Genomic DNA, 24,763 nt, shown 5'->3' on the forward strand with positions numbered 1-24,763 from the left:
GGGTGGGGGAATGATTGGTCATCCAGCTGATGATATGCGTATGTCTGGTGTTAGAGGGTTTGACCCAATGGGTGGAAAAGGCTAGAATATTGGAATTTCAGGTGGTAAACCCGAGATCCCTCTTCCTGCAGATGCTTCAAACACACCGTTTGTCGAGGGATTGCCCGAAATTGTACACGAAAGAGAAGTATCTCGATCCTTAGATCAGTTATGTGGCTCTTTTAATAGTAAACACATTTTCTGTATTTGTTCCTTAACTTGGGTTTGCAGATATTTTTCGTCCCTTTGTAGGTTTTAAAGAAGTAAGGCTTGTGAGCAAGGAAGCTAGACATGTAAGTTTATCTATCCTTTTTTTTAGGGAAATCGTGTTGTAGAAGCTCGAGGTCTAATTTGATTCTTGCAGCCTGGAGGAGATCAACTTGTCCTATGTTTTGTTGATTTTGGTACTCTGCCTGTGCAAAGAATCGCAATGGACGCCTTACAAGGTGAATACCAACTGTCCTCTTTCGTCTCTTTTCATGGGAGTTGTAGCTCTGTTTGTATACATGTATCCCCTTTTTACTACTTTTTAGCTGTTTCTTATACCACTCAAAAGTTCCCAAGTAGATGTAGGTACCGAAACTTGATGTTTATGTTATTTCTTGTGGTAACCGTTTCTAGATTGTTTGCCTTGACCTTATTTAATATGTTTTTGTCTATTGCTAAAATCATATAGTATTCCTTTGCCAGTTTACATACCTTGAGCTAACTCAGGGTACGCCAGTGTACTCAACCGTAAATGACTGTCATTTACGTTATTATATTTATCTGGCAATATAGGGCATTATCTAATCTGTTTCTCTAAGTAAAACAGTTGTCTCATGGAAAATGGACTTCTGTTCCACCCCTTCGCTACCTCCTAGTGGATGGTGGAGGACGTGACCGCTTGTTACCTCTATTATATTTGACTATAAATGGCCACTTATAATTGATTTTTGCATGTCGAAGTCCATTTGTGCTCACTGTTAGCCAATATCGTAATTGTTTAGGATTAGACTATATAAAGTATTTTCTTTGGACTCAAGGTTATGTAGCTTAAAATCAAAGTTGGAAGAGTTATGTCTTAGCATGTGGTATTAATGTTTTTGATAATCGTTGGTATTAGTGCATGTCTAATTATTGTGATTGGTTTATTTCAAAGGGCAGAATTCAAGGTAATATAGCTTACTAGTTAAATAATAATTTGTCTTTTGTGTAGTATAACTCTGATGTATCTATGCATCTTTGAGATTCTTATCATTTTATGTCAAGTCTTTATTTATGTCAAATGTAGTAAGAGTACAAAACCTTTGTAAGCAAATCCCAAGCAAGGTCAGACACAACCACATAAGTTATGTTTCATTCATAGCTTGCACTAGTACATATATAGTTAGTCTTGGACGGTGCAATGGAGCACATAACCCTCATTGTTCTTTATGAACAGCTATACTAACTGTAAGGACTGTGGCTCGACCAAGTGTCTGTGTAGTTATGTCTTTGTAATTTATCATTATTTGTTTACTGTTTTGTTAATTTTTTTTTCTTGTTGTATGTGATTATGACCAGGTTTGCCCCTCACAGTCTAAGGCTCATACTGGATCCACTGCTATGCGACAAGGTGAACCTTTCTAGTACTACTTCTAAATAGTTGGAAAGTTATTATGTGCTGCTATGCTTTATTATGTTCATACTTTATTATGTTCCCCTGCTTTTTAGTGTTATGTTGGGCCCATGGCTTGTTAGTACATTTTGATGCATGACAATTTTTTTTTGGGCAGTCCTAGGTTTGTAAAAGTGGTGTTTTTGTTTCTAAAGTATTTTAAAACATTCTATAATAGTTTGGTAAATTAATATTTTCACATTGGCAAGTTCTTTATGTAAAACCCCGCATTTTTGGGCTTTAGAATCAGTTGGACCAAAGGTGGATTTAGGGATGCAATAGAAGGTGGAACTCGGGATCTCTTAGAAAAGTAAAGATCTCTCTCTCTCTCTCTCTCTCTCTCTCTCTCTCTCTCTCTCTCAGTGGTGGGGGACTCTCGGTCTCTCTTACCCGGAAAAGTCAAGATCGACTCTCTCTCTCTCTCTCTGTCTCTCGATCTCTGGTAATTGGAGGGGTTTCTCTTCCTTGGTCTCCCTCTCACAATTTTGAGGGTACACTCATCCACCTCGATATAATTACATGAAAAGGTAGGAGTGGGCAGCAAGAACACAGGAGAAGAAAGTGGAAAATAAAGCTTTGAATGAAGTGGTGCATCTAATTCTTCTTATTTTAATCTTGTCAGATATTGGGTTTCGCTCTTTGCTGAAAGGTTTTACAAGAGTTTGTTGGTTAAAAATACTAAAAGGCGACTAAGGTCCATAGGTATTATCTTTTAACCTCTTTTGTATCTCTTTTAAATTTTTTTATAGTAAGTACTATTTGTTAAGGATGTAAACCTTTTAATAGTTATGGGACTTGGATGTATATATTTAACTTGTGCTTTCAATAATGACTTTGTATGAGGTGCTTGGATGATCTGGCATTAGTCAAGACATTCAAGTACTTTGATGTACTAAGTCCTAGTGTTGCAGTGATCTCATTTTGTAAATCGGTTACTTAATTGCTCTGACATTGGTCGAGACAGTTAAGTAGCTGGGTTAATCAATGAGAAGTATATTGCTTAAATTTTCAGGTTATGACATGATTTTTATTTATGAAATGTTGAAAATATAGAGGAGACTCTGCCGAAAATTTTCCAAAAAAGTCATGTATCTTACGTATATAGTTGTTTGAGATTTGGGGCGTGACACTTTCCTAGCTCGATAGATCATTTTGTTGTCGTTGGGTGTGCTATGTAGGGTATCAATTCGATGAAGGGGGAAAAGCAAGAAGACCAAAAGAAAAATAAAAGGAATTGCATGCTTTCCAATCTAACGATCATCATTGCTATTTGAGTAAGGTATTATCCGGGTTCTTTATGCTTATTATCTGGGATCTATATACTTGAAACATATTTATTTATATCATGCATTCACTTACCTTCATCTGTTAGAAGGGTGCCAAATGTTGCATTTTCTTTGTAAGCTTGCTTGTTAAAGAGTCCCATAGGGCTAAATTCACTGAATGAATACATGTCACCGATTCTTAATTGTTTTGATCCTTGAACGAGTACTTTTTTATTTTATTTTTTAATCACGACTATCTCTTTTGTAGGGTGACCAAACTTTGTTTAATCTTGGCTGAATGTTCTTGGGACGAGATTGCCAACATAGAGGAGGAGGATGTTTTTGGTGAAGTTATTTGGAATACAAAACAAAATGGAATAAGTTGGTTTGGAGATTTTTTATAATATATTTGTATTGATTAGAATTTGGATTTTCGATTGAGAATGGATTGCTTTCGAATTGTGTTTAGAATTAGTTATGTGGTGGACTATGATGTTTTGATTATGTGATGAAGTGGAATGTGATATGCTAGTTTTATGAAGCTATTAGGTGATTTGGAATATTTAAATAATTAGGGATATTTTTTTTAAATAAAAAAATTTATATACCACGGTTCTGGAAGAACAATGGCTAATCTGGCGAATTTATACCACGGTTTCCCAAAATAGCAAAACTTTATAATGGTCATATTCCACGGTTTTGAAACTTTATTACCACGGTTTTACACTAAACCGTGGTTAATGGGTACAAGTTTATACCACGGTTTTGTTAGAAGTATTTACCACCCCAGTTGATACCACGGTTTAGAAACAGTGGTAAAAGACTTTTTACCACTCTAAAAAACAGTGGTTTATGACCTTTTTTGTAGTAGTATTGTCTATCCCTGTAACCAGCCTGTCTAGGCCGGTAGTCACCCTTGGCCGGGTGGTCGGTATAATTATACCACTTCTCCATGTTTTGTTGCTCTTGTCTGGGATGCCCGCCTTCCCAATCATGTCGGACATATCTCGGATGGTGGTCTTCCCTGAAATTGCTTCTCAGAGATCGGACATGTCTAGGGTAGTAGTTATCCCTGCCAATCTGATTCTCCCCATAAGTACGGGTAATAGGGTCATTACTCTTAGAGTGTGCACTGGTTGATTGTGTTTGAGAAATAACACGTTGTTGAAGACGATGAAGTGGATCTTCAAGACGGTCCCATACACTGGAATGGCCTGCGTCCCTTCATGGTCGCCTGATGTTGTTGAATTTGCAGCCTCGTCCACCGGCCTTTGCCTCTTTGCCAGCTTCCTTCTCAAGTTCCTATTTTAAATTTTTGACTCGTCGTAACTCACGCTCAACCGTATTAGGAGTGGCGGTAGCAGAGGCGGTGGTGGTGGCGGTGGCGCTGCTACGGTTGGATGTTGAGAATTGATCTTACCACTAGGAGCAACTTGATTGTTCAACGGTTCTTGCATTGGCCGATTTGAATTTCGAGGGTTGCAATTCCTATTAGCAGGAGGAATATGTTGACTATTTGGTCTGCTTCTTGTGCTTACCATCTTGATTGTTTCACGTGATAATGAATTCTAAATTCCCCACAGACGGCGCCAATTATGTTTCGGCAGTAAACTGCTTCAACACAACGAGAGCAATGGTAAAGAACGCACTAAGAAACAGAGGAATTTGATGTTGGGAGAGATGAAACTGAACCAAGATAATGGCTGCCTACGTACCCAAGATCTATTCTCTAGGGATCAAGTTTCCACGTAGTTCCTTATGAAAAATAATGTGGTATTTATATAGGTAGAGTAGAAAGTCCTTATAGCTCAAGTAATCTTGTAGCTTGAGTAATTGTGATAGACTATAACTCTCAACTGATAATTATCTCTTTGATAAGAAATGAATATGGACATAAATCAATGTATATTAGTGGCAAGTCATGTGGCTAAGGTTCATCTTTAGACACATGAGTTAATGGGCCTGTACATTGATTCATGGTATTGCAAATTGGGCTTTAGCCCTGTTGATTAAACGAATAAAATGGAGACCCCTACTAATGAACGTTTGCCACGTAGGTGGGGGTCGAAACACTAAGGTGCCAGAATGCTAGATTAAGGTTCTGGTCAGGAAGAGCGTGGGTTCAAATCTCACTCTCAGCATAAAATTTGCTTACATTTTTTTACCATTGATCAATTTTTCCTTTCTTGACAAAGGCACACCATTGTCATTGAATTATTTCACACACAATACTCACATACATTGTGACTTATTCATGTATACAATAGACAACACTAAAATAAGTACTCAACTAGTGACATACTGGAACAACTAGGCCACTCAACTTGAATCACCACCATACTTTCTTCATACTTGAAAACAACTTCTTCTCCATTGGTTTTGCATGCTTTTGGCTTCTCTGATGCAAACAACCTCATTTCTCCAGTTCCTCTAATGCCAATTTGAACCGAAATGGCATCATCGTTGAAGGACAGGGATTGAATTGCTTCACCAGTGTTGAGCATATTCACTAAACCAATAGCAACAAACTGAATAAGTTTCTTGGAAAATATCTTAACTGGAGAAACTGTTAGAAGTTCGAAAGTAAATGGTTCTAATGAGAGTTCTATGCTTTCCGATGGTTTTATGAGCACCAGCTTCTTTGCCTGGAACATGTACATAACAATTGTTTCTACTCCATTAGTGGAGATTGGATTTTTGTTGTGTATCCATTCAATATCTTTTGGTTTCGCCATAGATGTTACTGCATGAGAAAATTCAGCAGCACATATGTTTCGTCTTGTTTGACGACACCATCCCCCTACTTGACAGTTGAATGCACCAAGAACTCCAGTAAACTGTTTCAAGAAAGTTTAATGTGAGACAACATTCCATTCTTGACTAGTAATTAAATAATGCATGCCGACTTTGTATGGTTTGAGAATTGAGAGTTTTGCTGAAATAGACCCAATCTAAATAATTTGTATCTAATAGCTAGCTTGGAGGTAATGTTGAGAACCTACAACACGGGCTGGACAATACTTTGAACAGAGTGAACGGCAAACACCCTAGCTAGGCAACCAGTATTTCATATTATTTCACAATTTTTACCGTATTTAATAGGGTAATTTTGACTTAACCCCCACAGATAGGTAGCGGTTTGACTAAACCCCCATTTTTAAAATCATTTGAGTTTGTCCCCCACTCCGTCAATTTTGTGTGTAACAGACGTTAGTATTTTAGCTATTGACCATTTTACCCTTATGAAATAGATGTTGCATTGCCCCCCACATTAACACGTTAAACCTAGCTTTGCGAAAACCCCCCAAACGTTGCCATTATTTAATTCTTGCACTCTCTCTCTCTATTTTTTTACCTATTGACCATTTTGCCCTTTTTGACAAATTAAGGTCTTTTTTTTTTTTTTCCTTCCTTTAGTTAAAACAAATTAAGAGGTTTACTATTAGTTAGTGTAAACCCCCCAAACGTCAATATGATATTTGCATAAACCCCCAATTTTTAGTTAACAGTAAACAAGAAGAAGAAATCTCACGATTGGGACATAGTTGTTCAGTTTCCAAAGTTCTCACAATTGGAAGGGTACCGAGCTCTCATGAACATGATGAAGAAATATTTTCATGGCTTCATACGTGGACTAGCATATGGCAGCTGCAAGAGCATGAAATAACACTCTTGCCTTCAATCTTCGCAACAGAGCTTGGGGCCCTTCTTTTGCAACTATCTGTTTGAGCGTCATTCGGATTGAAGTATTGCTAAATTTGTCAGCACCACACACACCCTGACATTGCAATCTGGTTTTGACAACATCCAATGGAGTGGTAACTGCACTAGCCAAAGCACCAGCCACTCCACCAGCCGTTAGATGAACCAAGATTTGTTCTTCACTCGCATTCTCTAACGATATCTCACTCAAAACCTTCTTCATTGCTTCGTAAGTAGCAAAGTGCACAGCCGTAAAAGGCGCATTCATCACAACCGTAATTCTATACGAAGCATAAAAAGCTCTAAACCCCTATTCCTTCAACATCTTTGTCACACAATCCTTACTCCACTATAAGGACTCTTCTTTAATTGCAACCTCTTTGTTTCACCATACTACATCACTTGCAGTCATCGCGAGCACGCCTGATGCTGTGATGTGGGCTAACGGGTGGTGTCCTAGCTTATTTCTGCCTAGTTTTTCTTTAGATACTTCGTAAACCATGAAATAAAACGGCGTGAGCTAGACCGGCACCTAGACCAATAGCACATATGCCACAATAAAAGCCTAATGGACCTTCTTTTCGCATAATTGAGGTAAAAACTTTACCGGTATTGTGGCGGTGGGCAAATGATGAGGCGGTGGAAGTGGTGCCGAACATTTGCATACGGATTTTGAGAGTGTCAACTGGGAACATTGCCATGTGTTCAACCATGTCTGCAACTGAGCTCGCCAACATGAATTTCCAAAAGCCCATCCCGTCGTCATGGGCGGAATGGTTGCCCGTCATTACCATTCGATCAGCATCCATACAATGTTGTGTCTTGCTGTTTAATTTGATAAGTTTGCCGAAGTAGATCTAATTAAATAGGAAGCCCAACACTGAAATTATCAAATTGTCATTCAACATCAAATAAATCATAATCTAGTACTGATTTTGGATAGCATGGCAGGAGCATTTAGTGGGGTACTATACTTGCAAGGTTAGCAACACAAATCAATGATCTCAGGTTCTATTATCATATTTCATCTTCTTCTTTACATTATTCTTCTTCGTTTACGGTTAACTAAAAAATTGGGGGGTTTATGCAAATAGCATATTGACGTTTGGGGGGTTTACACTAACTAATAGTAAACCTCTTAATTTGTTTTAACGAAAAAAAAAAAAAAAAAAAACCCTTAATTTGTCAGAAAGGGCAAAATGGTCAATAGGTAAAATACGAGAGAGAGAGAGAGAGTGCAAGAATTAAATAATGGCAATGTTTGGGGGGTTTTCGCAAAGCTAGGTTTAACGTGTTAATGTGGGGGCAATGCAACATCTATTTCATAAGGGTAAAATGGTCAATAGCTAAAATACCAACGTCTGTTACACACAAAATTGACGGAGTGGGGGGCAAACTCAAATGATTTTAAAAATGGGGGGTTTAGTCAAACCGCTACCCATCTGTGGGGGGTTAAGTCAAAATTACCCTATTTAATATGAAGCGCCTAGTTACTTGTGATAACTATATATTATGTGTAATATTAAAGCCCAGTATATGTTACCTTGTTCAAGTTTCATATCTTGAGCATAGTTTTTCCATCGTGCAATGGATCTTCAAAGAGACAATCCTTAGTTGGAAGTGCGTAAGATTCACACTTCAAGATCGATCCATCAGGTAAAACTAGACTTTTTAGAAGTTGGAAGTCATGTTTACCAACTGAGTCACTGACATATATTGGACCTCCAGAAATCGCCCTCGACGCAGCATGGAATTTAGCACATGGGTGAGTTGACTGGAACATGTCCCAATCAGGGTGTATGAAGTTCCCCATCCACAAGCTATTATATGCGAAATGTACCATGTGACATCACTACAACAGACAAGCTCATTTGCAGCGCCATACCCCGTCGCTAAAAGTTTCAAAAAGCGACGCAACTGATCAATTGCAACGCCAAACATGGCGTCGCAAAGGTGCTGCAAAAAAGTGGGTCACAAAAGCTAAATTTTGATGCCTATAATGGTGTTGCAAAAACTTTTTAGTTTTGGCAATGCCACACTTTGTTGCTTTGGCAACACTTTTTGGCATTGCAAAAAGATGACTTTTTAACTACACCATTTGGCGTCAAGTTAACCTTTTAGCTGCACTTTTCAACGTCACTATAAATTACCCAATTGCTACACTAGATGTGTTCCTAATTGTTTAAACCAGTTTGAAATGTCCTACTTCTTTCAATGGCTGGCACCGCCTGAATTACACCAAATATTTTGATTCATATGAATTTGCAAAATTTTCCAAATTCAATTTATGTAGATAACAGTAACCACATTTCAAAGCACAATGAGCCATAACAAAGTATAATTCATTAATTAACATAATCCATTACAAAAAAGTGCCAATACATCGTATCACATAATCGTCAAAACTAGATTTTTAGCAAAATTCTCAAATATCCGTAGACTGCCGCCATTTGAACAAGATCCATCCAGGTAATTTTCTTCGTTAGTGTATTGGCAACTGATCAATCAATCTGGTACAACAAATTAAGAAAAAAAATGTATAAGTAAACTTATCTGAAACATTAATGAAGCAAAAATGCACTCAAGTAAGCAATGAATGTGAAAATATTTTTTCCAAGTTAAACGTATGGACCTAGGAAGTAAATACCACTACGACTTAGCTTATAACAATTGTTTAAATTCCCAACCTTTTATAGTTTGAAAAACAATAATCTGCCCATGCTTATTAAGAAGAAAGAAATAAAAAACAGACACTAACCAATAGAGTTTGAATTGAACAACACGGAATTTCGAGTAAGACAAGAAGCTAGCGATTGTAATTTGCCTATTATGTTCATCAAACAATAATATATGCTTTGGACCGAAAAAATTATAAGATGTACAGATTAATAATATTTACTCATAGTTGTCAGACTACTATCTTGAAACAAATAATCAAGCAAAGACTAAAACACAAGTACCTCACATAGAAACACATATGTTATATGGATCATAAGATAAGCATGTATTACTTTAAAGTCATTACATTACATTTGTGGTATACACTAATCTAAGAAAAAAGATATTGTAGATCATACCTAGTACGTACTTGTGTAAATATTGTATATCCTTAATATATCCCCTAGCCAAACTATGAACTAGTGAACTAGGTATAAAATCTCCACATGCATGGTAGCATGCAATGAATAGCTGCTGACCAAAAGATACAAGAAGAAATCTACAAGACAATACAATAACAAGGATAGCGAACTACACTAGATCTTATTGCTCAAAATTCACAACCCATTTCCCTTCTAAAAATAGATAAAAGCCATACCCGTATGGTGTTAGAGACAACTCGATCTTAATCTCATGTTGCATTTGTTCGGACCTGCTACTTGTTCACTAGGCTGCAACAAGTCAGGCATAGAGCTTACAATAAGTCTTAGAACCAAAAATGACCGCAGCAGAACTGAATGGTAAATGGAGGCAACTTACAAAGCAACTTAGTTCCAGACCAAGAATATGCAAACCATGTATCAATTCGAATCAACACTTGAAAACTTCTGACGGTCACCGACCTCTTCCGAACATCCAGTAAAATAGCAAAGAAAGAGGTTATTGAAAATAATGAGTGGCCTAACCAAGAAAAACACAATGAGTCAGTTAAAAAAAAACACAACTAATCTTAGAGATATATGTTTGTATCAACGAAACCATGGTCTATAAGTGACTCGATTGGTATTAAAAGATACTCGAGACAAGTCTACATGCCTTTCTTGGTAGCAAAGTACAACTTTAAGGTTTACAGTGACTCGATTGATCTTACAGGATTACAAAAATAACACCAACTTAAAAGAGTCTTCTTATTAGCTAAGTATGGGCTTCATATCTTGTGTTGAACTGATTGGTAATGGAAATACTCATAGAACTTACTAAATTCCAAGGCAATCACACTGTCAACAACAAATCCAACAATATAACCCAAGGACTTGAAACCATAATAACTTAGCAAAGTTGTGACTAATAGTGAACATATGTAAAAGAGTAGTACTCAATCACACATTCCAATAAATTTAATACATAGTTCCTACTTGCAAAAACAAAAATAAGAAAGGAAAGAAGAGCATTAACACAAGATCAGATACTCATATTGTTCATTCGTTAAAGTCCTCAAACAAGAGCAACACAAAAATTTTAATAGAAGGGAGATCTATACCTTGATCTAAGTGGGAAGAAAGGCATTGCCACTTCATGGTAACCCTTTTGTTGGTTCATATATACCTTCCAGATCTCCAACCAACATACAATGACCTAATTTAGTACAAATAGTAGGCATATCCTAGAAGCTGGAACAAGGGCAAGTTGCAAAATGTAGATACTTACTTCAAATGTTAGTACTTTAGGCGTCCATAATGGAATCAACTAGACAAAAATTTAAATATATCAACATATTTTGAGTGATATTAAAATTCCTAAATCTTATTAAATTGGCCATGACTTGACTCCACTCGTACTATTATTTATTCAAACAGTTAACACCATATTATATGTCCAAAGCACCAAGACCAACCCCAAATACAACAAATAACGGTCATGAACAAAAGGTGTTTCACTGGCTCATAGTGGTTTTAGTATTAAGGAGCCACCTAGCATTCTTACGTACATAACTTGAGTCGATCAAAATTGGGGGCTACCAATACTACAAACTAATGTTACTAAAACTATATATCGTACTACATTGTTTCTCGTAACGCTCCTCGGGATTGTATCTATCCTAAGCTTGCAGGATAAATGTCCTACAGACTTGGTTGCATTTTAGGATTAGATGTATCTATGCATGCTGATTCAAAACATTAAAAGGAAAGAAACACAAAACGCAACAACGAAAAGTACCTAAAAGGTGAGAATGTAAGGGATACCTAACACTTAATTATAATCAATAAGGAAAAAATATACGAGGGAACACCCTGAAACCAAGAGGGCTAGGATAGAGAGGCAGGAAAGAAAAATTACTATAATTTGCCATTCCGGGTCACCCCAAAAAATAAATTTCAATAAGGAAGAATAACTAAAGGGTGAAGAAATACATCTCACATCGCCGATCAATCACATCAAGTTGTTGCTGAAGCTTTTCCAAGGTCCAAATCAGATGCAAAAGATTGTAATCAAAAGTTGAGATAGTAGCCACAGCTGCTGGGACAAGTGAAACTTTCACACCCTACAAAAAAAACATAGCCATAAGAATTAGATGACAAACAATATAAGAGAATAACCAAAAGTAGCCCAACGCCAAAACCAAAAGTCTAATTCATTTCCTAAAATGAAAAAGAATACAAATGAAAAGAGCACCCAACCTAGAAAATTAAAAATTTCAATTTTTTTTTTAATCCATAACTAATTTCCACTTCAAATCAACCTGTAAAACAAATCCAAAGGGAACCAAAGGCAATTATGCCCGAGTAACCAAACGAACCTGAAAAATCGAAGCTTGGGTTATCAAAATCAAAAGAGAGAGAGAGGGTGGGAGAGAGATCGTTAGCTTACTGTCGATGGATGTGAGAACTGAGGAGTGTTTTGGACTTTTCATTCATTGCCAACTTGGGGAGCGCTGGTTGAAGTAAGGGTTAGAGAAAAAGAAAGTCTTTTTTGGGTTTTTCAGTTTTGGTATTTCAATTTTTTTAGTCCGAGTTTTCAATTTTGGTATTTTAATTTTTAGTTTTTAGTTCGATTGCCAATTTAAAATAGGCCCGCCCACAAGAGGCCCATCAACAACGCCACTTTCATCGCAACAGAGGCTATACCAGATAAACATGTACATTCCTAAAAAAATTGTTACAACCCACAAACGATCCATTAAGCTTTAGCAGCGACAGCCGTGTTCTAAATGACAAAAACCCCATAAAAATATTGCATTTTCTTTTTTTAGAAAATATAATTACAACCATTTGCAACGCTAGAGATGTTGCAGTAGATAAATCCCTCTACAAGAAAATTGATAGCACGCCAAATTTTTAGCAGCCCCAAAAGGCGTCGCAATAGGTGACCTGTAGCAACAATTTTTTGGCGTTGCAAAAGGGTGCGTTGTTGAAGACCCTTTCTGTTGTAGTGCATCCTTGCAGCCAAAATGTCCCATTCAGATCACCTGATGGATCAGTACACCAAAAATCATCTCTTGCAAGAGTTGATTCAGGAAAAGGTTCCATTTGTTTGCTTCAGGTAGTGTACAAATATATATATTCAGCTACAGATAAATTAGAAAAATGTTTAGCTTAAAGTTCAAGTTGAAAATAATGTGCTACAAAAAAATTGTCATATACATACCAACTCGACCAAGCGAGATGGCTTCAGTTCCAAGGAACATGAAATCGTTGCAATGCTCCATGCTAGCAATGACACCATTCCCCTTGAAATGTTTTTTCACAAAAGCAGTAAGAGCTTTGTAGTAAGCTTTAGCAAGCTCTACTCTGCCACCATAATCCTCATACATCATCTCAAGCAACTACATCCAGCCCATAGTTAATGCACTTACGATGTCAGGTAAACAACAGAAACTGTACGAACACATATAGTCTTATATATGGGACTAGTCATGTATGGTTTTGTTTGTATTGTATAGTATGTAGGATGATCACTGACTAAGTGGTGATGTCCAATGAAAGTGGTCAACCTCTTAAATTTCGTAAGTGTGAAAAAGACCAAGTGAAATGACTGAACGGCCACAATGTGACTCGAGCCCACGACTTTGTGACTCTAAAGCGGTTTCAACAATGCCTAGGGAACAAATATGAAATATGTATTGAGCTCCAACAGGAGACCCCTGTATTTTTAGGCCATGGTGAATTGTCATATATGCCAATAAAGAATTTAGCAAAGAAAGTGAAAGACAATGCTAAAATTGTGGGAGGACAGGTTGCATCCTAATTCTACTGTCTCTATTTTTAATTTTTAATTTTCTTAATAGGGTTATATTTATATTGTATATTAAGTTATGGTACCCTAAAAATATACAGAGCAAGTCTATGTATATATTGTCGATTTCTAGCCAACTCTTTGAACAAATGCTCTACATGATACAAATCTCGAGGTTAGTATGCATCCCAATGATATCAAAGTTTTGAAGATCTGAGATATCAATCATATGAAGACACCAGACCTGGTCCTTCATTTTTCAGTCAGATAAACCTTTCTGAATCAACAAGCATTGAAAACAATTAATCTAGCCCTGCTTTGTTTTGCCTTTTTGATGTGTGTGTGTGTGTGTGTGTGCAGTTAAAGAAGTAGAGGGTAACAATATGGAGGTGTATGAAAAACTTACATGAATGACATCCACCTTCACTCCATCAATTCCAACAGATTCAAGATGTGAATGAAGTCCTTCATACATTTGGTGGACCATGTCAGGTGGAACCAAGCCCACTCTATTGTTCATTATCTTATCAACAGCTAGGTCTTCCATGGTCATCCTTAGGCTAGGTGACAGCTTAGGCACTATGATATTTGATTCAGGCATACCTGGGACTTGGGGTCTTACACCACCCCAATAACCACATAAAGCATGCCAAACATATATATATTTGATGCTCTTAAAGTCCCCCTTTAGGTCCCTAACAAAGGCACCCATTCCTTTATTTAAGGACACATCACCATTAGCATCACTGCTACTTGTTTCGGTTGGCATCAGTCTTTTGCTCTGGTAGTCTCTGAATTTATAGTTCTCTTGAAATTTTACGAGTCTATATGGCATTTGTTCCCCAGCTGCCGTCCTGTTCATTCCTTCTTGATCTGTTATCGGGTCATCGTCATGACAAATGGATTGCCACCCATCGTCAATAAGTACTAGTCTTGGAGGACAACCATTCTCAACTAGACCCTTCACACCTTCCCATATTCCTTCAGGTTGCACATTCAAGTAGAATGCATCCCAAGTGCACCAACCAAATTTATCAACTATGCCTGGAGCACTCTTCTCCTCTAGGAGCTTAAAGGTGCCCAGATGAACCCTTACAACTTTCATGGCTTCTTTGATTAAATTGTGTGGGTTATCACCAACATGAATGTACATGGAACACCTGAAGATGGAGCTAGTTACTTGAGTAAAACCACTTTCCACGCAAATATCAACATTATCGTTATCATCAGGTTGAAGAGAAGCGCGAAAAGGTCCTTCAATGAGAGGAAGAAACAGGACATAAGGTCCACCATAGTCCGGCTTGTCCAATATCATTACTTGAGTTTCATATTCAACGTCGCTGCCATTGTTTCCTACCCAATGTGTCGTCCACCAGACTTTGAATCTAAATATACTCATGAACCTTATACCCTTGAGTTTGCCTAGAGGCACCACATGTCTACTCTTTGAGTCATAGGAGTCAAACCCCAAAAAGCATCCATTGATACTTAAAGGCTGCTCAGTCGACTCATATAAAGATGAAGACAGTACGATGTTAGAAGGGACCTCAAAGAGGATTAAATTGCCATTAACCATAAGATCAGATTTTTTCAAGGTGATCAAGTATGGTTTGTTGTTTTTGACATCAAGTGTTTCTTCACTCATGTTAGGAGCCATTTACAGATTTTGAAGTTTGTCCTCGAAGAGAGTGGTGTTTGGTAACAAAATAGTTGACACAGAGAAACAAAGGAGGAAGTACAAGGCCAATAACTCTGATAAAACAATATCCAAGTACTGACATTTATAGGCAACCTACAATAAAAAATCTCAAAAGGCAACTTTTGAAGACTTGGCTGTAATTTGCCTCCTAAACCTCCCAAATATGATTTTCTACTAACAAGGTTCACAGATGTAAACATGGTGGTTAAAAGTTCAAATTAATTCTGAAGTGGACCAATTTTGTTCATTTTAGTGCTGACAATAATACCTAACATTAATCAAACTCAAAAATGTACTTTAGCCACCATTGAGGAGGACTAGAGTATCTGTGCCACTTGGTGAGGAACCCCTTTATGGACTATTATCGGTGTCGGTAAGAGTGTCATCATTAACTGATAATGAATGTTAGAGATCATTTCAAATATCTATTGGTCCCTAGTCCTTTGTCCTTTGCAAGGATGAACACTTTCTATATTCCTCTTCTCAATTCTTCCTAACATGGGCTTATCCCTCCTTTTCCAAGCACTTGGATCTATTTTGAATCTGGACTACATATAGTTTCCGACAATCCAATCAAAGAACTGACATCAATTGAAGAATAATACGATCGAATGCAGAGTTCATAAAAGCTAAACCTAAGTTTCTTAAGGATTTTTTTTTTCCTTTTGCTTTGCAAGTTTAAAATTCTATTAAAAAGAAAAGAAAAAGGTACAGTACAAAAAGATTAGAGGGGAAAACAACCTGCACCCTAAAAAGATTCAAGCTAGATAATCACTAACTACTACCATTCATAAACATGGTGTAGCAACAATCATACAAACCTAAAGAACCTCTAAAAGGTACTTAATCATATCTGTGTAGCCAAGTAGGTTTTCCATTAGTAATGATTAATTTCTTCATTGATTGGGAGAGCAGCTCCTTTTTTGGATAGCACATCTGCAGAGATATTTCCCTCTCCAGATAGAAGTGACACACTCATTATAAGAAAATGAAGTTGAATGTGTACTAATGACAAGACATGAAACATACATAAAGGCTTCGATCTCATTTGCTTATCTCAGTTCTCACTAATAATACGATGGAATTTTCCTAACAGTATAAAGTGAATGACGTTAAAAAAAAGCTAGATGCTTAATTCGAAAGAAAAAGAAAGAAAGAAATTGTAACGCCCATATTTAAAATATGTAATTATTTATTTATTAATTAATTTCATTATTTATATAAAATCTGTTGGAGTGGATTTGAGATATGTGGGCCTGGTTTCTGGGCCCGAGTCTGTATTGGGCTTGGGTTTCAAACCTAAGTATATAATCACATTGTTCTAGAGAATATGGTTTTTAGAGAATAAAATAATAAAAATGGAGGCAGAGATAGAAGCTGGATTGCTAGAGCGTGGAGCGCGACGATTCGGACTAGGAGGAATTAATTCGAGCTTTTATACAAAGTGAGTAGTTAATTTTTCTACTTCACCGGTATACAGAAATAGTTTTATTGTTCATTCTTCTTCGTCATGTCTCGTTATTAGTAAACTAGTTAAATATCGGTATATTGTTTTGAGTTATTATTTGAACTGTTGCGACTTATTGGGTTGTTGAAGCTCGAAAGAGCGTCAATGGCGGCGTCGCAAGTCCAATAGCAAGAAATCGCCAGTATTTCTATTTGAACCTTTATTATTATGTTATACTGTGTTGTGTGTGGGTTGGTTTCGGATTGGTGGTCGCGATTTGGAGGAAGGGTACAGACCTAAATCAGGTTGATTGTTTTGGTGGGTGATGTGGGTTTAGAATCGGTTGTGAGGAGTTGTTCAAACTCTGACGGTGCGTCAATGGCATCGCCTGTCCGTTTTTATTTTGAACTATGGTGGTTGTAGTGATGTTTAATTGGTTGGTTTGAGTTTGGGTATTGAGGTTGGAATGAGGGCTGTCGAATAGGTGCTGGAAAAGGCTGTGGAAGCTCGAAGCTCCATTAATGGCGACGCGCCAGATGTCCTCCAGTAAATTAATTCTAACCGTTTTTTGTTGATTTTTGTTGGTTGATTGATAAAGGGGTTGAAGTGGCTAGGGTAGTGTGTGAGGGCTGCAAATGGTGGTGGTGGAAGCTTGAAAACAAGTTGTTAATGGCGGCCAGAAACATCACAGATCTACTTTAGAAGAAAGGGATTGTTTTAACTAATTGAAGCTTTCGCTTTTGTTAAAGTTGGTTGGGTTTTTATGTAGGTAAAAACCGATATGATGAAGTGGGAGGAGGAGGAGAACCAGATTTGGTGGGTGGTTGTGGGAGGCTGCTGGAGCAGCTGATGGAGAAGATGACCGGTTTGGGCCTGGGGCTTGGGCCTTAGATGGTTGTTGGGCCGAGCTCTATTTTATTTCTTTGGGCCGGGTTATAAACCTTTTGGGCCTTAGAGTGTTTGATTTGGGCTCTTTTAGTTTAAGTTGTTTTGGGCCAGTTCAGTTTAAAGTTGTTGGGCCGGTTTCTAGTTTGGTTTTTTATGTTGGATCTGGCTAATATTATTTGAACCTTTGGTTGAGTCATACGCTTGGCAAGTTGGGTCCGAACCATGACCCTAACCATGACTTTAACCATGAGCCCATGAGCCATGCACATTTACCTTAGCCATGACATGAACTATGACCTTAGCCATGAACCATGGCTATGACCCTGAACCTGTTGAACATGGAAACGACAGTTTGACTTTGACAATAACGTGTTGCCTTTGACTTTGACCGTTGACCATTGACCGTTGACTTTTTCCAGTTTTTCACATATTTAAGAATATGGACAAATGTAGTAATAAAATATTGTCGGAAATTGTATAACTTTGTTTGTCATTATCTAATTAAGATTTGACGTGAGTAGTGTGTAAAACCTATAATATATTGGTACGTAACAAGCGGGGAATTTTTATAAGACTTAGATATATGCGTTTTTACGATAATTAAATTATATACGGACTTAGATTCATGGACTTTGATTGTGGACTATTGACTGTTTAATTGTGTTACGTTTTATATATTAAATTGTATGAACAAATCAAATGCTAAAATGTTGTGGAAGCTTGTATAAATTTGGTTGTCATTATCTAGGAAAGATTTGACGTTGATGTTGTGTATATTTTGACACATGATGAGATAGAAACTTTAGGAGATATAATATTCCTAAAACGCTATAAAAATGTTATGCGATACGTTTGAAACAATTGTGACAATATATAATATGTTAGGATATATATATATATATATATATATATATATATATATATATATATATATATGTTGGGATATAAATGCAATAGTTGTGGAGAAATAAATGTATAAACCCTCCATTATTTTATCTGTGAGATGCTAGTAGAGTATTTGTGGATATTTCCCACGGGAGTGTGGCGTAGTGCAATAATACATTGGCACGTGAAAGAATAAAAGTGGTTATGAGATATAATTGAGATATTTCTAAATATTGTGGCTTAATGCAATAAGGTATTTGATCTGCACGTGATATAGTGGAATTATTATGAGTCATAAATGTATGACACCTGAATAAATTACGTAACGAAAATCCTAGAACCTAGCTACCACAACTCATGTGATTTGCCCTATGTGGGCGTATGCAATTTGATTGACCCTTATATAGGGTGTATATATAAGATGTTGATTGACCCATGTGTTGGGCAATCGTAGCCGAATGGTGGCTTGATTATTCTGTTCGCAAAATTAGAACGAAACGCGCGATATTTTATGCCGAATAGTGGCAGTACTTGCATAATGGCTTTCGTGTGAAGGTTACCTGGTGTGCGGCATCCCGCTCAGGGTAGTTACGCACGGAGTGATTCATTATGTGAGGGGAGGCATGTGAATGTACATGTTCGGCGTTGAGAAGCGATTGTGGTAGTCAGGGAAACTAGGTAAGACATAGATACGACGTGATTTTAGGGACACACAAAGAAAGTCTTAAGTAATATAATTATGGTAATATATTGGTTAATGATGTATCTTTAGATAGATGATTGTATATGGTTTTGCAGAAGTGTAGGTCAAACTAATTACTTGGGCAGAGACGACCCACTCTGTAATTGAGCATGAAATGCGGTAAGTATAGAATATGTTTGGTTAGTTATTAGTTTAGTTAGAACCTAAGGCGCCTCGTGGAGAAACTAAATGTCTTTTTATTATGCGTATGGTTTGTTGTGTGGTTAGTGGGAAGTTAAGGCGCCTCAGTGAAGGAACTACCTGCTTTATTTATTGTAGTTAAGAATGTCGTATTAGTTGTTGGAAGTTAAGGCGCCTCGGTGGAAGAACTAACTGCCTTATGGATTGCGTATGTATATGTATAAGTATATATTGTATTTTAGAGCTACTCACACCAAAGATTTTTATAATCTTTGACCCGATTTGCATGTTTGCTTATCGGGTGTGTTCATTAAATGAACATAGTTGATAAGTCTTTACAGGTTTAGTGTTGAAGAAGGTTGGTTGCTGCTTGTGGTTGGCGTTAGCGTCGCATTTCAAGATAAGTTTTGTTTTCCCTTGAGATGATATAGATTTTCAGTTGAGACAATGTTATTTGTATTTTCATTTGTAAATTTTTGTAATGAATAGGACTTTTGTTTAAGTTAAAAATTTTATTGGTTTTTAATTATCCGCGTATTGATTATGGGTTTTTGGGAGTGGAGAGTGCGTCACACCTCGAAGATCGAAGAGTCGGGAACAAATATTATTTTTCCAAATTCTGTTGAAATTCGGGGTGTGACAGAAATGGAACATAAAGAGAGTTTGTTCATGAAGCTAAGGCTGAAATCACAAACTTATCACAAACTTATCACTTGTACCAAATTGAAACTACATTCAAGTCCCCAATGCGGTCAAGAAGTCTCCATCTTTCAAAGCAAGTGGACTTGTAGATAAGGCCATCACATAGCTATATGTCTAGAGACCTCTTCAGTTTGGTTGATATTTTTCGGGGGAGATAGCATCACTGTGCTACAACTATGATCGCAGCCGTCACTGCCTCATTTCATAGCTATAGTAGGTTAATGATCCACTTCAGTAATTGCTTCTCCAAGCATCCGTGGGACACGTATATATGTGCCAATCAACCCATGTCTGTTGAAAATTCATTAAATTAAATTTTACGAAAAAAAGAAGGAAACAACAACACTTACATTTGACAAAGAAATAGTTGTAGAGCGTCCAGAAGCGGAGTAGAATCACAAGCATTGTGTACCTCATCCACGTTGGTACGTCTTCCCTAGCTAGTAGTTCTTCTAAAAGTTTTAACGGTCCATTGGATTATTTGTAAGGCCCAACTAGCGGGACAGTTGGATTAACAACAACGGTCCATTGGATGCCATTCCACTGGTAGTGTTGGCCTTGGACCCTTGGTGCCATGTGCAAAGGACTAGGACAGTGAAAAACTATAGACTAATTTGCTGAATGTTTGGCTATAGACCATAGTAGAACTAGGGCTGTCAATGAATCGGTTTGGGTCGGATTTTTGGATAATCCAAATCCGAACCAATAAGAAAATTAGGAATCTAAAACCGAACTGAACCGATAATATTATATCTAATCTAAAACCGAACCGATAAGATATATTGCAAACCGAACCCGAACCGACCCGAACTGAAAACTATCAAATCAATTAAATCTTAAATTAAATTTATTAATTTTAACCACATAATTGATAACATACAAATTAATCATAAATATTACGAAAATGCTATCTTATCGGTTCGGGTTCATATCGGTTCGGTGGAGGACAAACCCAAAACCAAACTAATATCTTATCAGTTCAGTTCGGTTTTGAGTCGGTAGAAAGTAAACTAAATTATCAAAACCCAAACCGTTTTTTATCGATTTGGTTCGGATCGGTTATCGGGTTATCGAAACTCATTGACAGCCCTAAGTAGAACTGTAGAAGATATTAAATGAGCAGTTTAAACAGGGGTGGACAAGACTGTTGGTTGAATCTGGTTTTGTAGCAGCATATATGCTTTTGGTAGAAATGGAGGTTCCATGTCTAAGTGTTAAAGAGTATATGGCAATCGGCTCCAACTCACATGGAACGCCGCATCATTTCATCAACTTGGCATGAGGTCAATCTCGCAAGTAACCGTATGGCCAACCGGGGTATTCTAGTAGGCGTTAACATTGTGAACTGAACTCTTTTGTAGGTAGCAACAAGCCAACCAACTCTTTTGCTGATAGGCCTCCAAGCGTTTTTAAGGTTGAAGACCCCCACAGATTATATTTCAGGTCCAAATTATCATACCATGCGACTCCTTTGCACACCAAGTCATATGGTGTACTCTGTTCGTTTGTTTTTTAAAGTAACAAGCAGCCCATCAGACATGAAAATAATATTGTTCATGTTCAGAATTTTGAAGTAACACAGCGCAGAAAAAAGAGAAAAGAGAATCTCTGGATCTGGGTGGGCTCAATACTTCCATTAATCCATACAGAGCGAAGATAAACCAACCCAGAAGTTGCAGACTAAACCTTGGCTAACGTAATGAAAATCTTAAAACAGAAGTACTAGAAGAGCAAATTAAACTACGGAAAAACCATTGCAAGAATTCACAAAAAGGTACTCAATTAACTCTTAACAAGGCAAAGCATGAAACCTTACAAGAATATCCCAAAAACCGTAACCTCCAACATAGAATCAAGTTATAGTCATAACATCATAATAAAATGCACTTCCAGAGTGCACAAATATATCATCTAACAAATTATTACACAATCTTATCTTATATATAAAGCGGATGCCAGATTTCCCAAATTAGTTCCCAGTCACTTTATTTTTGTTTTTTACACAAAGGGTCAATTTGTAAATACGCTACCCCCTTTCCATCCCTTAAATTACAACTGACAGATAACTCTACCGCTTTTTCTTTCACAAATCTCTAATTCTCTAATTCTCTTCATCATTCGAAACTCTCTCGCATACAAATTCTAATTCATTGTTTCTTTTTTGATTATTCATTCTTCAAACTTTGGTAATATTGTATTTCTTTTGGAATCCAAAATCATTACTTCTGCAACTTTGGTATGGCACTATTTTCTTTGGTTTTCTTATTGCCGTGTGTCGATCTTATATTTATTTATTTTTCGTTGGTTTTACATTGCCATAATTCAGTATTTTTTTTTTTTTTTCAGATATGGTTATTCAATTCTCTGCAATTCAGTTTGAAGTATTTGTTGGATTTCACAATTCGCAATTTCATGTTTTAAATTTAGTTCTCTTATTTATCCAATTTTGGTGTAATCACTGTTGTATAGTTATTAATGTTTGTTTCCAATTTTGTGATTCGTCATTTATGCTAATAGTTTCTCACTGTCACCATTTATGACAGTGAGAATACTAGGATCGATTTTGTTTTTTTTTAAGACTCTGTTCGATTTTGGGCCTGCATTTTGAGGATTGTACTTCTAATTTTCAGTTTTTCCAGTCATTTGAAGGTTGGAGACTTTGGATTAAGCAAGCTCACCAGGGTTCAAAATTGTGATGATTTCTACAAAATGACTTAACTCTATGTGTTTTACTTGTTTTAGATTTTTAAACCGGAAGTTATATGGAGTAATATCTATAACATTCTCGTGAAGGAAATAGTTTTTTTTTTTTGCATGTTTGAAATCTTATCCTATTTCTTTTTCATAGTGTGAAATGGAACAAAAGACAGATATATGGCTCCTGAGGTCTTCAAACATCAAAAGTATGACAAGAAGGTTGATGTTTTCTCATTTGATATGATTTTATACAAGGTATTGTTGTTTTCCATATTTAGTTTGCCTTCTGGGAAAAAGCAGCATAGGTTTTCCATTAATTTTATGGCTTCCTGAACCTCTCTGTAGATGCTTGAAGGTGATCCACCAATGTCAAATTATGAACCTTATGAAGCAGCAAAGTATGTAGCAGAAGGACATAGACCCATATTTCGTTCGAAAGGCTACATCCCTGAACTGAGAACGTAAGTCAACTTGCGGTATATTGCATTTTTGAAGGGCAAAGCAATCTTTCTGTTCTCACTATAAATTCACATGGACATCTTATGAATTAATTAGGACCTATTTAATCAGTGGTCACTAACAGAGGTCACAACTGTCAATTAGGACCTATTTAATCAGTGGTCACTAACAGAGGTCACAACTGTCGAGTCAGCTTAAGAGATGTCACAGCTGTTGACTTAGTTGGCTTGACGTGCAAGTGACCACTAACATACATAAACTTAACTGGATAGTCTTGGGAGAGTTGTATACTTGTATTCGGGCTATTGACTTAGACTCTCAAAGTAGAACCTTCTCTCATTGGCCGAGGAGTTTTTGGTGCTTTACTAACTATTGGGCTTTTAGTAAATATCTGGTCATGAACAAGTTTATTCACACTTTTTTGTATGTGGAACTTTAGGCTGACGGAGCAATGCTGGGCTGCTGACATGAACCAAAGGCCTTCCTTTTTTGAAATCCTCAAAAAGCTTGAGAAGATTAAAGGGACCCTTCCAACGGATCATCATTGGAACCTCTTCACACGTAAGAGCTATAAATGCAGTTTTTCTCACATTGGTATGTTTTCTCCTCTATTTTTCTATTATGTGGGAAAACTCAATATGTATTCGTTTTTTTTTTCCTGCCACTATTGTGATCAAACTTATTTGAATAATCCACATGCAACATGGCCTACTCAATCCTATATCATGCTAGATCAAATCATTGATGGAAAGTTCACATTTATTTTATTTCTTCTTCTGAATATATTTTACTTTTGTGAATTGAGAACTAATAAAAGTGAGGCATCTTTTATCTACGTTTTACTAGGTTTAATCATTTCCATGTATCAAACAAGAAGAGCAGTAGTACCAACCGCTCAAGGTCTGATTGAACTACCATGTGTCTTTTTAGTTACGTGTATTCATTTTGAAGGAAGGTACATACTGTGCTAGCTATGCCGCTTTCAACACATTGCTTTGCCATGAAGAGATGATTAAATTTTTCTGTAATCACAGTCTTCCTAATTTCATGTATAATTGATTTCTATTAGCGTTTTATAATCCTCCAATAAGACATTGTTTTCTTAAAGGCAGCGTACACACACATTTACTATTCTAAACGTACTCAGGTCTTCATTTCATTTACGAATATTCTCATTAGTTCATATAATCCAGGTTTTCTTTTTTCTAATTGTTTTTTCATAAATGGGGTTCGTGTTATTTATTTACTTATTTTTTATTTTTAGTTTCAGAATATTTATAGAATCTATCAGATTGGTTGTTTTGTGAAGAGTCACAAATTGTTTTATTAAGGATTGTTGTCGTCTTCTTCTCCTAATTATTATTTTTTTCTTTTTGCTTTTTAATTGATTTTTCCATTATTTTTTCGTTCTAATTTGAGGCTTCAAAGAAAAAAAAAACAATGAAATGGCATTTCTAATTTATTACCACGTGAAACAGTTCACCGTTTCGACTTTTCCAATTATATATGTTTGTCTCGTAATTTATTTTCTCCCTCTTTCTTTGCAGTACAATTTCTATATACCTTC

General features: G+C 36.6%; 2 protein-coding genes and 1 pseudogene across 2 annotated transcripts; 1 reads left to right on the forward strand and 2 right to left on the reverse strand.

Moving 5' to 3' along the window:
* Window positions 1-5,100: 5,100 nt before the first annotated feature.
* On the reverse strand, window positions 5,101-15,475 carry LOC147523648 (galactinol--sucrose galactosyltransferase-like). Its single transcript, XM_086562562.1, is given in 5 exon segments — window positions 5,101-5,780; window positions 8,189-8,497; window positions 12,720-12,798; window positions 12,945-13,126; window positions 13,943-15,475. Coding segments are annotated over 5 exon segments (2,385 nt in total). The 5' UTR covers window positions 15,194-15,475; the 3' UTR covers window positions 5,101-5,216.
* LOC147523649 (uncharacterized) lies at window positions 6,509-7,540 on the reverse strand (annotated as a pseudogene).
* Window positions 15,476-22,909: 7,434 nt separating the features above from the next.
* LOC147523650 (serine/threonine-protein kinase VIK-like) lies at window positions 22,910-24,303 on the forward strand. The gene is made up of 4 exons (XM_086562569.1): window positions 22,910-22,992; window positions 23,083-23,198; window positions 23,636-23,790; window positions 24,043-24,303. Exons 1-4 carry the CDS (start codon window positions 22,915-22,917, stop codon window positions 24,165-24,167), a joined length of 474 nt encoding a protein of 157 aa, XP_086418695.1. The 5' UTR covers window positions 22,910-22,914; the 3' UTR covers window positions 24,168-24,303.
* Window positions 24,304-24,763: the final 460 nt, after the last annotated feature.

Source organism: Coptis chinensis, chromosome 1 (genome assembly GCF_015680905.1).
Source record: "Coptis chinensis isolate HL-2020 chromosome 1, ASM1568090v1, whole genome shotgun sequence".
Taxonomy (NCBI): Eukaryota; Viridiplantae; Streptophyta; class Magnoliopsida; order Ranunculales; family Ranunculaceae; genus Coptis; species Coptis chinensis.

Coding starts and splice junctions, on each gene's coding strand:
- LOC147523650 (XM_086562569.1), top strand. CDS start 22,915: ATGGCTCCTGAGGTCTTCAAACATCAAAAGTATGACAAGAAGGTTGAT. Junction 23,199..23,635: donor TACATCCCTGAACTGAGAAC/GTAAGTCAACTT, acceptor GTGGAACTTTAG/GCTGACGGAGCAATGCTGGG. Junction 23,791..24,042: donor ATGCAGTTTTTCTCACATTG/GTATGTTTTCTC, acceptor ACGTTTTACTAG/GTTTAATCATTTCCATGTAT.